A 14,237-nucleotide genomic window follows, 5' to 3' on the forward strand; every position below is an offset into this window, starting at 1 on the left:
CTACAAACATCTCAGTTAACATATAAAATTATATACGTATTCACTGGGGCCATTGTGGTGCAGGGGGTCCGATCCCACCGCACCCGACCGCAGTAGGTTTGAATTCCATTGATCGGGAGATTGAATTTTTTTTTTATGCTTTAATTTAATACGAAATGCAACGTTGAGTTCCATTCAACACGTACTAACTGACCGTAGATATGATGCATTTCTAGCATAAAAACCTAATGGTAAGTTTCTCATTTCACATATTTAAAAACATTTAATTTTACAAACGTAATTACAAATTCACATCTAAAAATATAACATATAATTTAACACAATATTTCAATATTATACACCTACAAAAAAACATTTAGACTGGATAAGTTACCCGGAATGTATCTATGTAGTCTTGCCGCGACACGATGACCAGGCACTTGGGCGCGTACATGATGCTGTGGTGGGTGATGTTCGCCACCGGCCGGCTCGAGTCCAGCGACTCCTCGTCCTGGAAATTAAGATTAGTATTTGGAGTGAGAAATACAATCGCTTCAAGTAAGTATATCATGTTTATATTGAGATAAAAAATTAATCATGTTTATATTGAGATGAAAAATGGAGTTCTAAAAAAAATTTCAAGGTGTATTAATGATTGTTCATTTAGCATTATAGTTCAGAGCAGTATGAGACGTTTCTAAGACACATACAATCACAATATAATGCGTTCGTCATATTTACAAATAAGTTGTAAAAGTTGAAAAAATATTCACATATTATTTAGTCTATATCAAACAAATTCCATAGAACAACTGTAACGTTATGGGGGCCTCAAAAGTCGGAACCAACGGTTGGAAAAGTGACAAAATAATTGCACTCCCTACGGAACGCCGCCGGAAGTTATGGAAATTTGCCGGCAGACGGCAGACGTCGAAGCAGACGGTACTTTATGACAAAAGTTTTATATTAACTCTAAGCTTCCAAGTTCCATATTCTTAGATTTACTTGTTATATAAAGTTTATTATATATAGTAGATGTTAGGTAATATTGAAACTTTAATTAACTTAAAATAGTAGTATATTTTAATATTTTTTTTAATAAAAAAATCAACATTTTAATGTTGTACATACATTTTTTTTCATTTTTTTTCAATCAAAAGCCACGCAGTTTCACGCCAATAAGCTAAAACTTTCGAACGGTCAACATGTACCTCCATATATTCAACGTTACACATTGAATAACAAGGGAGCGGTGTTCAGTTTCAAAACACCGCGCGCGAAGAATATTTATTATTCCATAAAACTTTGTTTAACACTTGCTAAATTCTACGAAGCGGTTTGTGATATTTTTAGGAAAAAACCATATTATATTTTAGAATCGCTGTTAGATATAATATTTGTTAGGCAAAGTGAACTATTACATATCGTACCTAAAAACTTGTCTTTGTTCACGGCTGGATCTTTCTAACTATTACTATTTCCAACTATATAAAAAAGGAGGCTTTTTTCCAGTGTTAGCCTGTTGGGCATAGGTTTAGGTTCCCACTACCCATTTAAAAAGTAAAGAAGGAAGTAATTGATATTCCATTATATTCGTGTTCATCTATCCTACACCGTATCTACTAGAAAATGGCGTAGTTTAACTTATATTAGATAAGTTACCATTTCTAATCTATAAGTTAGAAGTAGACATATAATATCTATGATTCGTTAATATTCCTTTTATTTCTCACCGTCACAGCTTCACGGATATCACATTAATTTTTAACAAAAACAAAAACCGACTTCTAACAATGAACTAAAAAGTGAAAAATAATTTTACAAAGATTTTATAATTTTGAAGTCGGTGCCAAGTAAAACAAACAGGCTTAGTAATTAGATATTGTAGTAAAGGTGTTGTAGCATTAGATTGACACCGACTTCAAAATTATAAAATCTTTGTAAAATTATTTTTCACTTTTTAGTTCATTCTTAGAAGTCGGTTTTTGTTTTTGTTAAAAATTAATTTATTTAACGATTTTAAGTGATGGGTAGATCTTAAAATGATGCTTCTTAAACGAGTGGTGATAGTGGTGGTAGTGGTTGTCAACGAGTGGTTGTGGTTGTCCCATGTAAAACTTCATTTAATTAGGTATTATTTTTGTGCAAAGTAACATTTTGGTATATTGACAAGAACACACATAAAAAGTATTCGGGCGAATTGGGAATCTCCCTTTTTTGAAGTTGGTTGAAAATGAGAACATCCTCTTTTTTGAGGTTGGTTGAAAAGAAATGCAACGATCAGGAATCTCACTTCTGACATCAATTTAAAAAGTTTTTGCTTGTAACTATTACAGTATAATCAATTTATTACCAAAAAAAAACAAACTTTCTCAATTTTCTCCGGATTCCATAATCGAAACCTAACCAAACTTTCACCAAATTATCCTTGAAGTGTATCCTTTCAAATAAAAAAAGAATCATCAAAATCGGTTGGCGCGACATTGAGATATTCGGCTATTAGTCGCGCACATGCCTAATGCTAATTTAAGACTTATGTGATTTTCGCATGGATACCATTGTCAGACATGGATCAAAAAAAAATGGAACCATTCGGGAAGCTATACCTTTCAAATAAAAAAAAAAATATCAAAATCGGTTCACCCAGTTAAAAGTTATGAGGTAACAAACATAAAAAAAAATAAAAAAAAAATAAAAACAAAAAAAAAATACAGTCGAATTGATAACCTCCTTTTCTTACAGAAGTCGGTTAAAAAGTGGCATGAATTTCAAAGCTCAACAAAATTTCACATTTCACCCGTCAATATTGCCAATTGCCGTCAATTGAATATTAGTAATGCGAATATCGGAATTCGATAACTAATTCTACGCGTACCTACGTATATATGTACATATAAGTACCTACGTTACTTGTGGTGTTACGTGGCTCGCCTATTAAATACACTTACATATATGAGTCAATATAAAAAGTTATCTCGGAAATAGCTGGGTAAGAGAGAAACTACCAAGACGTCCAATCCTCCGCTTTCCGCTCGACATCGACATATTGCGTGTTGGGTGGCGGAACTCAACGACGCGCGACGACTTTTTTATTTATTTTTTACAATAAAAGTATCATATAGTGTAATTGAGCACGTCGTGGCGCACCTCCTCGTACTGGTGACAAAGAAAAGCGCGGCGCTGAATTCCGCCTCTCTACCCGCAATGCCTCAAAAATTCGGCGGAGAGTCTCCTAAGCCTGTATGTCCATGTACAATTTTTTGGGTGGGAGGAAGGGTGGTACTAAAAAAATTTTAATCCATATTTAGTTTTTTGCTTTATTACAGTTATATTAAAATGTTTTTGTTACATTATCTAACATGACTTACTGTATCCTACGACGGTCTGGTACACATCTGCTCTCGTATTCACCAGTGGCATATGCAAATTGCATCATATCGAGTGGGACCGACCGACTGACGACGTCACATGTGCGGTCGACCGTTCTTTGTTTTTATGGTGATTCGCTAACGGGATGCGACTATTAAACATAGATCGTCTATTTGTAGGAATATAATGAATTACAGAGCTTTTTAGCTTCACGCTGCATCCTGCGCATAGTTGGGTGGTAGGCAGAGGGAACATGGGAACCTATTGTTAAGACACTCCGTTTCCATTAAAATACTTCAGTTCCCCACTTTACTAGAGCAAGGAAATGAAAATATTAAATGTATCATTCCCTGAATGGGAATCAAACATACATGATAGAACCGTCGCGTTTACTTTAGTTAAACCCTTGTGCCACTTTGGGCTTGTTTTTTCCTTTATAGTTTTATGCAGGAGAGTTATTATTGTATAATGTTTTAATGATAATTCTATATATTTTACTATAAGTCGGCAATTTTCTAATTAAATTAAAAAATTATATAAATGACTCAACGGGTGACAGAGTAAGTGCCACCCCCGCAACGTAGTATTAAGTTCAGTTCTCACTACTATGAATCCATACCTATATTATAAATTCGAAAGTAACTCTGTCTGTCTGTCTGTCTGTCTGTCTGTCCTTTACGCAATCAGGGCCAAACCGCTAATTTAATTGTAATAAAATACTCATATAGAGATACTTGAGGGTCCCGGGATGAACATAGGATACTGTTTTTTTCTCATATTTGTAATATTTTCGATATATATCAATATATTAAAATAATTAATTTGACAAGCAATTTATTCCGCCATGTTAATAACAATCGTCGCTACGCGTTGCTAAGCAACGGCTTGCAAAGTTTGTTGTTTTAAGAAAACGTCACCCAAAGTGAGTTTGCTTAATGCATACATGGCGCGCGCCGATATAGATTTGTATATATTAACAAAAATTAGATGATTTCTATAATTTGATATTCATCCTTATGAAAACAAATATAATTGTCACTTTTAGCATTTCATCTAGATGGAAATTATAGTTTACTGTATAACATTCTAATAAATAAGATGTCACTGATTCCAAATGACCTAGCCTACGAGTGGTATAGTATGACCGACGCGAACGGGCAGATGACTTTGATGATTTTGTAAATTTTTATATATTTTCGAATTACTATTATTTTTGATGTAATTATTTGCTGCTTATAATTAATTTATCTCAGTTCGGTTATCTATACCGATGTTATACACTTAAAATATTGTAATTTTAATCATTTGGGATTTTATTTAATGTTGTTCGCAAAAAATAATAATTATTTAATATAGAAAAATGTTTAGTACGCGCGCACGGCAAACTTAGGTACTTCTTCTAATATTAAGAATTTCCTTTAGTTACTTTTACTTCTTTTGTTTGTTCATTTCGGTTACTCAGATATTTTTTCTAATAATAAATCTCCACTTATTATTATTTTTTAACTTATTTTCATTATTTAGGCTTATATTTTCGCGGGTGTAGCCGCGTCCGGGCCCACTAGTGTTTGTATAAAAATATACACGATGACGTTTCTCCATGAAATGTGGGGCCACAAGATAAAGATTGAAATTGTTTCTTAAATTATATCTTAAATAAAAGGTGATGCAAGGCGTGGAAGATGTGTTCTTTTAGATAATATGTTAAATTCCATTATATTATATTGCTTTTAATTAAATATTACTCAACAAATGTATTATAATATAATGAGAAAATCAACATAAATTAATTGTATCCGGTTTTTTATATCAACCTATATAATAGTTTATATTATTATACATAGATTTCACTTTTTATTTTATGTACGCAAATAATATACGTTAATAAACAATATCATGTTTTTCTGTGTAGAAATTATAAGCAAGGGGCCGTCTTGGCACAGTGAAACAGCATCTTACTGTTAACATGAGGGTTGTGGGTTCTAAAAGTAGTTGTCGTTTGCGGTAAATTTAATTCTTAATTTTTATGTAGTATTTTTATAAAAGCAACAATCTATTGCTATCTATAGTCATTTAATACCTGAAATATAAAACCTAATATCCAAAAAAAATATCGCAATTAGGTAGGTAATATCGCAATTATTTTGCATATTAGGTTTTATATTTCATATAATTGTGTGCGTGTGACTGTTTATTACACTTAAAAACAGATATATAGGGTATATGATGTGAAAAGTTTCAGGTATATAGGAGCACTATATGGACCGCAAACTGTAAAAAAACCATGTATAGTTAAATATGAAAAATCATACAAGCGCAATGTCTCTCGGGGGATGACTCTCAATTTCCTGCCTTTGTACGCAGTTTGTATGGATCTCACGAGGTTCATATATAATGTCGTCGACGTACACACATGCCCACATTCAGTTTAGTCCATTATGGGTATGGAATTTTTGAACTTGCCTTTAAGTTCAAAGTAATCACTGATATTACTTAGAAAACGTATAAAACTTAAAACTTTTCCCTACATAGTGATACCAAACTTAATGATTAAAAGTTATAACTAGCCTATTAGAATATCGACTTAGCTCGAAAATAGAAACAACGTATGAATTAATTGGTGAGGAGAGCTCTCAAGGTGTCTGAGAGACGCGGATTCACATCGCGCTACAGTCAATTATTTATACGTTTCTAAACGTTTTCTTTTCCTTAGTGTGTAATACTTGAAAAACAAATAATAATAAATGATATTATTACATTATTCTAAATTGTCTTTTCATACATTTTTTACTGTTTGCACTATAATAAGCGTTTTAGGTAAGGCGCTGTTTCACTAAGCCTCCACGGCTACATCCTTGTTTAACGCCCAATGTTAATAACCAATCCTAATCCAAAAATTGCTACCATAGATTGAAATAGACAGAGATGGAGGTAGGCATGCAGGTTAGTGATTGGATAGATATGTCGGACAGTACGAGATAGACGTTAACTGGAGATAGAAGATACATTATTAATATTGGGCGTTAATAACGTTAGTAACGTAATCGTAGAAAATTAAATATGTATAGCAAACACTTCAAGTACATGATGGTAAAAAAAACGCGAATGCAATTTAGAACGACGTTAAACATATGAACTCCATTCAAGCGCAACCAATAAAATGTTTTTCTAAGAATATTTACTTAAGCGCCATATATTTTCATATGTAATTAAATGTATGTAGGTCGCTATCAGGATACTAACTTATTACAGTATGAAATACTAAGCAGAGCTGCATGTGGTCATTACGCAGAAGGGAATTTTTATTTTACTAAAAGAACTTGTATTTGTTTATATGAGAAAATTATTTCACTGAAACTGAGGTTATTATTTTATTCTAATTATCATAACAGAATTTCATTCTAACATCATACCATGGCATAACAACATAGCATCAAAAAGAAAGTTACATATTTAAAAGATAGAACTATACTGGTAATGCGAAACACGTAAAACAGGTATTGAGTATTGGCGCATTTCAACGCCGCGGTTTGTGACCGAAAATGAAAATAATTATCTGATTCAACTCTACAACTATTACTTCGATCCCTCCAATATTAATGTTATAGGTATAATGTTTATTGTTATCCAATTTTCAAAGATGATATGAGAATAAGATACAATTTAAAATATAATACGCGTTGGGAAACAATATGTTTCTGCAAATCATAAACCAATAATAATGGATGATGGAGATCCAATAATAATGGATGGAGGGATGTCTATATAATTATTTAAACTCTAAAACTGATTTCACACGTAGAAAGAGAGATAGAGATAGAGTGAGATAATATATTAGAGTGTAGATCAGCTCTAACCTCACGCTTGATTGCGCTGCGCCTGCACCGGCATTGATCTAAATTGCACTGTTACGTATACGTCTACTGAGACCTATTGTTCGAGTTCAAAGGCATCCGCTGAGATTCAGTCACGTGACGTCTGAATATCTACAAATGTTATATATAAATGTTGTTTTTTATTGTGTTTTTTGTGGCATACGCCGAGCGGAACACCGCCTCAACAAACATTGCAACGAAAGTAGCGGAACTTAACACCGTAAATAATATAACCATACTTGGAAATAGTGGATTGGAAACAAAATTTAGTATAAAACGAGTGATACACACCCACAACCGTGCCACGTAGGTACGATAGAATGGAACGTTAAAAAAATATTATAACACAAATATAAAAATTAATATATAAGAAGAAAAAAATGATAACTATCTTATACAGTTTATATACCTAGTATAATACAAAATTTCAACACTCAGTGATTCAAGACAAAATGATAGTTTATAAAAAAGCTTTTAAAATACGCGTAATTTATAGCGTGAAATAGCCCTAAAATGCTGTAATATAGAGCCACAACCATGACAACACAAGTCAATAGTATGTAAAAAAATTACAACTATATTAACCTGTATGTAACGAGAATTAATATTATTTTCGTATGCGATACAATCCCAAAGAAGCATTTGAAACATCAGAATTAATTAGACTCCAAAATGACTTGCTGGGCGTTGCATTTAGGACAAAATACTTTACAAATTGCCCACCACCGAACAGGAAGTGAAACAGAGCAATCCCTTGAGACTTCACAAAGCTCTCGTTTGTAAAGCGCCGCGAAAGTTGCGGAGGAAAAGCGATGAAAGCTCTAATACGAGTCTTTTAGTAAAAAGTCCTTAAATGAAAAAAAATATATTAAAAAAACCTTGGAAGTATCTATAATTTTTTTTTCGCTGACATGTTGAGTAGTTGACATAAAGCCCCCTTAGCTCCCATCGTCCTTGTCAAATTATTGTTAGTGAGATATTTATAAACAAATAACGTTTTTCTTTTTTTTTGAGATGGAACGTGACAAAACTTCGTTTTCCTCCCTTATTCGAAATTTTAAGTTTATAACGTTAAATCAAAAATTTCGAATATTTAAAAACTGCCACTCAACACGTAGTGTCTGTATCCGTGGTAGTCTGAGTGTCTTGACACTATGTTTTCTCCACTGATACACTCTCACTAGTAAACTATAAGTATTCCTCTATTTCCTCTATTAATAAGCGTGAAGATGAAAAAAAAATGGAACTACTACTATAAGACTCCGTATGGAAGTACAACATTTTATAAAAGAATATAAACAACAACTCTTATTATATAGATTAAAAAAACAAACAAGTAGGTAAAAATATATGAAAATAAAAATGTATGTATTAAACAAAAAGGTACACAGGAAAAGCAATTAAGTTTGATTAAGCCACAGTACCTACTCGGATTTAAGCTCGGTTCCAACGCGAAATAGGAATGAGCGGGTAAAGCTTACGAGGAAGGGAGTAACGGACTCTTTTTAATTAAAATAGATTTACATTTCGACCAACAAACAGTTTTGTATTTTGCAATTACTTCGCTTCGCCCCCTAGAACTGAGCGAGTTCATTTCTGCTCGTTCAGTCCGTTTGACTATTTATTGGTGGAAATAAAAGTATGCAGTTTACTCTTGCGAGTTCAACGTAGTCCTTAATGGGTCCGCTCCGCCCGTGGTGGAAACCGGGCTTGAGGATAATGTAAAGACCTAATAAAACGACAAGCCCGCATGTTCATACTGTATGCTGGTACAGACGCGGTTTTAATTGTCAAGTTTTATTAATCATGATTTTTTATTCTATATTATCTTCACGCATCTCCACTTGTTTTTTATGGGCACACTGAGATAATGTAAGTTAAGCCGTTCCATTCACCATCATTCACCCTTTTGCAGAGAAATTGTTTTTGAAATACGAAAACATAAAAAACGTAAATAAGCACAAACAGACAGACGAGAATCGAACCAGAAACCACAGCGTTTATTATAAGCACCTTCTCACTTGTGATATCTTGAAAAGTGTGTACGCGACTGTTACGTAACTCATTACTTGCTTATGTTACATATCCCACAACTCGTAAGTGCGATAAGTTTGTAAGGCTGTAAGCATATTTTGTAAATGACAATAGCAATGTACTGTTCTATGGCATACTCAACAGGTACCTCCACCCACAACATTCACAGACCAGACCAGACCAGACCACCCGTCTAGACAGACGGCTTACTCAATCAGGCAGGCTCTAGTCTATTTAATATAAGCCTTCCATTTGAATTTTTATACGAGTACGAGCGGCAAGCCTGCAAGTCAATTGCGAGCCCCGACCGGCTCTCGACTTAGCCGCACTTCAAAATATTATACATTACCAGCGTTTCGCTACATTTGCAATTTAGATATGGTGGAAGGATTTTTTAATATTTTGCGTAAAGAAAAAAACATGAGCAAGGGATTACTCTATGTAATATAATCATTTTTTTTATTAACATTAATCGTCATAAAGTCATTTGTAGTCTTTACGTAGGAGCCCTTAATATTTTCTATTCTTCAATGGTACACCACATTTAAATTGCCTATAAAAATGTTGAATATATCGAAAATAATTATGTTACGTTGGAAATGCGCCTTTCAAAATATCGATTTATCCTACATATTTAAATAAAAGTGTTATCATAAATTCTTTTTAGTTCATTAACCTGCTGCGTACAAACATCCTGTAGAGCCTGCATTCGTTAATTCGCAACTAAACGTAATTACATACTATATCGCAAACACTTTACGATATATCCGCTGCCGTTAGGGGAAATTCAAATTCACTATTGATTTTCTTTACATTAAAAATTAAAAATATTGTATATAATGTTTGTTGTAAATTATAATGTAACAGTAATTGTAACAGCTTATTTTAAAAACTACCTACTCACGCTGTGTGAAAGTAGGCAGAGGGAACCTGAGAACCCAGTGTTAAGTACTACATATTGGATATTCTTATATACTCTTGTCAAATACTAAGAAATGACTTATCAATTGGGTAATACATATTAACACAATTATGTATAACCATTTATTACAAAGTTATATGATAAAAAATCTACCCATACAAAAGAAGATCTCTCCGCCTCTCGAAACACAAAGGATTAACTAAAAGTTGGGCCTCAATACATTCTCGTATAAAAGTTTCCCCTCTTGGAGCTATCTATAACTTACGTTACTTACGAACTCTATAGCTAATGTAACACAAGAGTTAAAAATAACTATGCAAATTTTCCATTTTTATCCTACCACACGATGTAAAGGAGGGTAATGTATTTATATCAGGGATTCGCTATGTATGTTTAAATATAAAAAATGTAGAGATATTTAACACCATATTTATATCGGTAAGATAAAAATGCAACAGGCACAAGTGTGTCACTGTAAACTCGTCTGGTTGTGGGTTCGATACCTACCCACTCGAGAAAATTAAATGTATATTTTCATTTCTATGCTCTGGTGTCTCTGTTCTATGTCTGGAAGCAGAGCGCGGCGTTGAGTTCCGCCGTTCAACACGCAATGCCTCCAGAGTTCTGCGGAAAATGAGGAACGAGTGTCTTAACACTAAGTTCCTTTTGCCTATCCTGCGTGAAGCTGATTAAAAAGGTAGATATGATGTAGGTACGTTAAATATCTATTATAGCTGAGATATAATCTAAGATTAATTAGGAAAAAAACATTTCGTACCACGTTGTCCGTTATTGGCAATTACGCGTGTCCGTATATGGGGCGTGCACCTGCAGACCGTCTATACAAAATGTATTAAACCATCAATCAATGTTGCTTGAGTTGGTGTTGATGCGTAGAAATTTATTTCAAATAAATACAATATGAAAGTATAGACAGCTTAAAAACTCGTCAAAAAGAATTCGAGATGGAGTTTTCGTTAGGGTCGAAACAAGATTTTGAGCATAAACCTGTATAAATAACTCTTTTTTTGATATTTCATCAGAATTTTATGACTGGAAATAAATGTAATGTAAATGGAATGAGTAATGTAAAGGATTCGACTTTCAGCATATTCTTGTAAATGCTATGTGACAATAAAATAATATAGCTTCACGCTGTCTCCACTATGTGTCAAGATACTCTGTTCTTTACTTTCCGTCAAATCTTCAAATATCGGTTGATGAAACGAAATCGAAACCACAACCATGGCGTTTACGAGACGGTGTGCCGGACGACGATTTTATTCAATAAAAGTAAATGAAAAAAAAAAAACAACATAACAAAATCAAAATATATATATCTCTCGATAAATTTCACAAGCACACAGCAAAGCGAACGCTTGCACACCATAAAAGGTAAATTGAATGTTGTGATTTCATCTCGAAAGCCATTTCGTATCGCATTTCCTGACATACACCGGTCCCCGCCTATACATGAAGCAGCATTTTGAGCCGAATATTCCAACACGATATGTTCGGTTTCCCTTCTGGTGGGTCGTTTTAGAGGACATAAACCCATGGCAATGTAAATACAGGAAGTATGGGGACCGGGATGCTATCAGCTATCAAAGTTTCATGTTACTTACACCTTGAGTTTATCCGATCTTCATTATTTTGGGTCCGTGGTAATAAAAACAAATTACAAAAAAAAGAGTTACCTGATTTCAGGTAGAATATTGGCAGTACGTACAAAATTTTTCTGATAAGCTTTAATTCGGTTAATTATTTCTATTTATAAGAAAACACTTTAAATAGGCTATAAGAATAATTATATTATTAGTTAGTTCACAGCCAATTACATAAAAACAGTAGCAAGAGCTATAAAAAAGTAAGATAAGCAAAACCATTAATCCGCAAAACCATGAATTTTCGCATTAACATTAGGCACTTCCGAGCAAAATAAATTAACATAGTAAAAACGTTGCATGCCGATGGACGTAATGCCACTGAATAGTTGACTGTGTATTTGTTTTGAATTTACTTAATATTTTCGTGGGAAATTGGGCTATTATTTAAAGAACGTCTGTAAGCGCATGGGTTCGATTCCCAATCGAGAAAAGTGAAATATTTAATATTTTGCCTCAAGGTTTCGGCGTGAAATGAGGAACGGAAGTGGCTTAACGGCGAACGGCGTGTTTAACACTAGGTTGTCAGGTTGCGACATAAAAAATAAAAGATTTTTAATAAAAAAGAAACGAAAGTAAAATTCTTAACTAATGTACAAACTCAATCACATATGATTTCTATCACAATAGCCAGTAAATGTAACACGCATCCGTACTTACGCAACAGTTTTAAGGTATAAACTGATTATCTTTCGATGGTTGCGTGCGTATGCATCGTTTATAACTTTTTTTTATATAACCTGTTTGAGTACTTCTCCACCAAAAACGTGAAGACAAGAATTTACAAATATATACTTAATATATTTTTTTAGCTTCACGCTATTAGGATACGCAGAGGAGCCCTAGTGTCAAGACACTCTGTGCCCTATGGTCGGCCTAAATTTATTGATTTTAATTTATTGAGCAGCGGAAATCATATTGTTACCAAAACGAGAAAATAGAAAAAACTCATTCTTACGAGTGGGAATCGAACTCACAACCATTGCCTCGCACTTAAACTACAAGTCCGGTCAAAGTGAGTCATATAAAATTTTCTACATCAAAAGTATCACAACACCATTTCATTTCAAATAAAAATGATAAAAACGGAATCAACCTAATTAAAACAGGTACAGTAATTTGTTACAGTAATTTTAGAGGCGAAATAAAATGAAGATATACATCGCTATAGCACATCAATTACTCTTTAGAACTATAATTAAGAAGTGTAAAAGGTACGATACCGATAATTAGCATTGTAAGTGTTAATTAAAGTAAGAAGCCGTCGCGACACAGCGGCACAGTGTCTGGACTATAAACGCGACGATTGTGGGTTCTATTCTCACTGGGGAGAATAAATTATTTTCATTGCTTGCTTTGAGCGCCATTGAGTTCCGAAAATTTGGCGACAAGTGAAGAAGAGAGAGTTTTAACACTAGGTTCACTAGTACCGTGTTACATATAGGCTAATACAGGTTGAAGCGTAAAAAAACACAGTGTTTTCAATATAACTAAAATCGCTATACATTACGCTGGTGCCTAAACAAGTTTATCGAGTTACCGTCCTTCCGCTTTTCTTTACGACGGTACTTGAAAGCCGTTCTTGTTTTACGAGCTTTCTGGAAATTGAAGACAGCTAAAACGAAACAGTATCATAAATTTTATATGACTATATATTTATTTACGTTTAAATATATCATATAGTAACTTATTAAATAAAAAATACAAATATTCTATATTTTATTTTATCACCTCATTTGGTGCTACAATGACGCCATTGTACTTTTTTAAAAATTAAATATATTAACGTGTACTATTTGCACTTTGTAAAATATCACAAGGCAAATATCAATATATATTTTAAAAAGTGTAAATACGTCATTGTTGAACTAAATGAGCGATAAAATGTAACGATAAATATAAAATTGTAAGAAAATATTCATTTTAATCAAAGTTCTTAAGCTTTATATCAAATATTTTTTTATTATATGAATATACAGAAAAAAACCAAACATGTTCGACTATACACAAGGAAATATGTATAAGTATATGCTCATTTACAATGTACAATAAAGGAAAATCATAGCCTTTTTTAATTAAAGCCACTCATGCCCTGATCCACCCGCACTGAGGTCTCATTAAGCTCATAGAGATACAAAACATGGTGGCACGACGCGTACATTTACATGGCCAATATCAATTTATCGATCTGGAGAGGCAGGCAACGTCTCTTGTACCTACTATTTGATTAAGCGGCAAAGAGAATTATGTTTTACGGCTCTATTCTCTCCATTTTAAAGGTTTAAGAGAGTAGTATAGGAAGTGAAACATAAAGCCAATTGAACTAGATTGTTATAATGAATATTGTTAATAAATATGTGTAAACAGTTCTCAAGAAATAATAATGAAAGAATA

The 14,237-nt window shown here is 33.2% G+C and overlaps 1 protein-coding gene across 5 annotated transcripts in view; it reads right to left on the reverse strand.

Annotated features, from left to right (window-relative positions):
• Positions 1-14,237, reverse strand: part of Sbf (SET domain binding factor) — a 59,900-nt gene that overhangs the window by 25,668 nt on the left and 19,995 nt on the right. For all 5 annotated transcript variants that reach the window (XR_014878631.1, XM_085195975.1, XM_085195974.1 and 2 more), the window contains one exon: positions 374-490. Coding sequence is in view for 4 of the 5 variants with exons in the window: in XM_085195975.1 (XP_085052101.1) it covers positions 374-490 (117 nt within the window). In the remaining variant the exon portion in view is untranslated. The remainder of the gene's footprint in view (positions 1-373; positions 491-14,237) is intronic.

This window comes from Heliconius melpomene, chromosome 13 (genome assembly GCF_056956725.1).
Source record: "Heliconius melpomene rosina isolate 202511_hmr_F chromosome 13, ASM5695672v1, whole genome shotgun sequence".
Lineage (NCBI taxonomy): Eukaryota > Metazoa > Arthropoda > Insecta > Lepidoptera > Nymphalidae > Heliconius > Heliconius melpomene.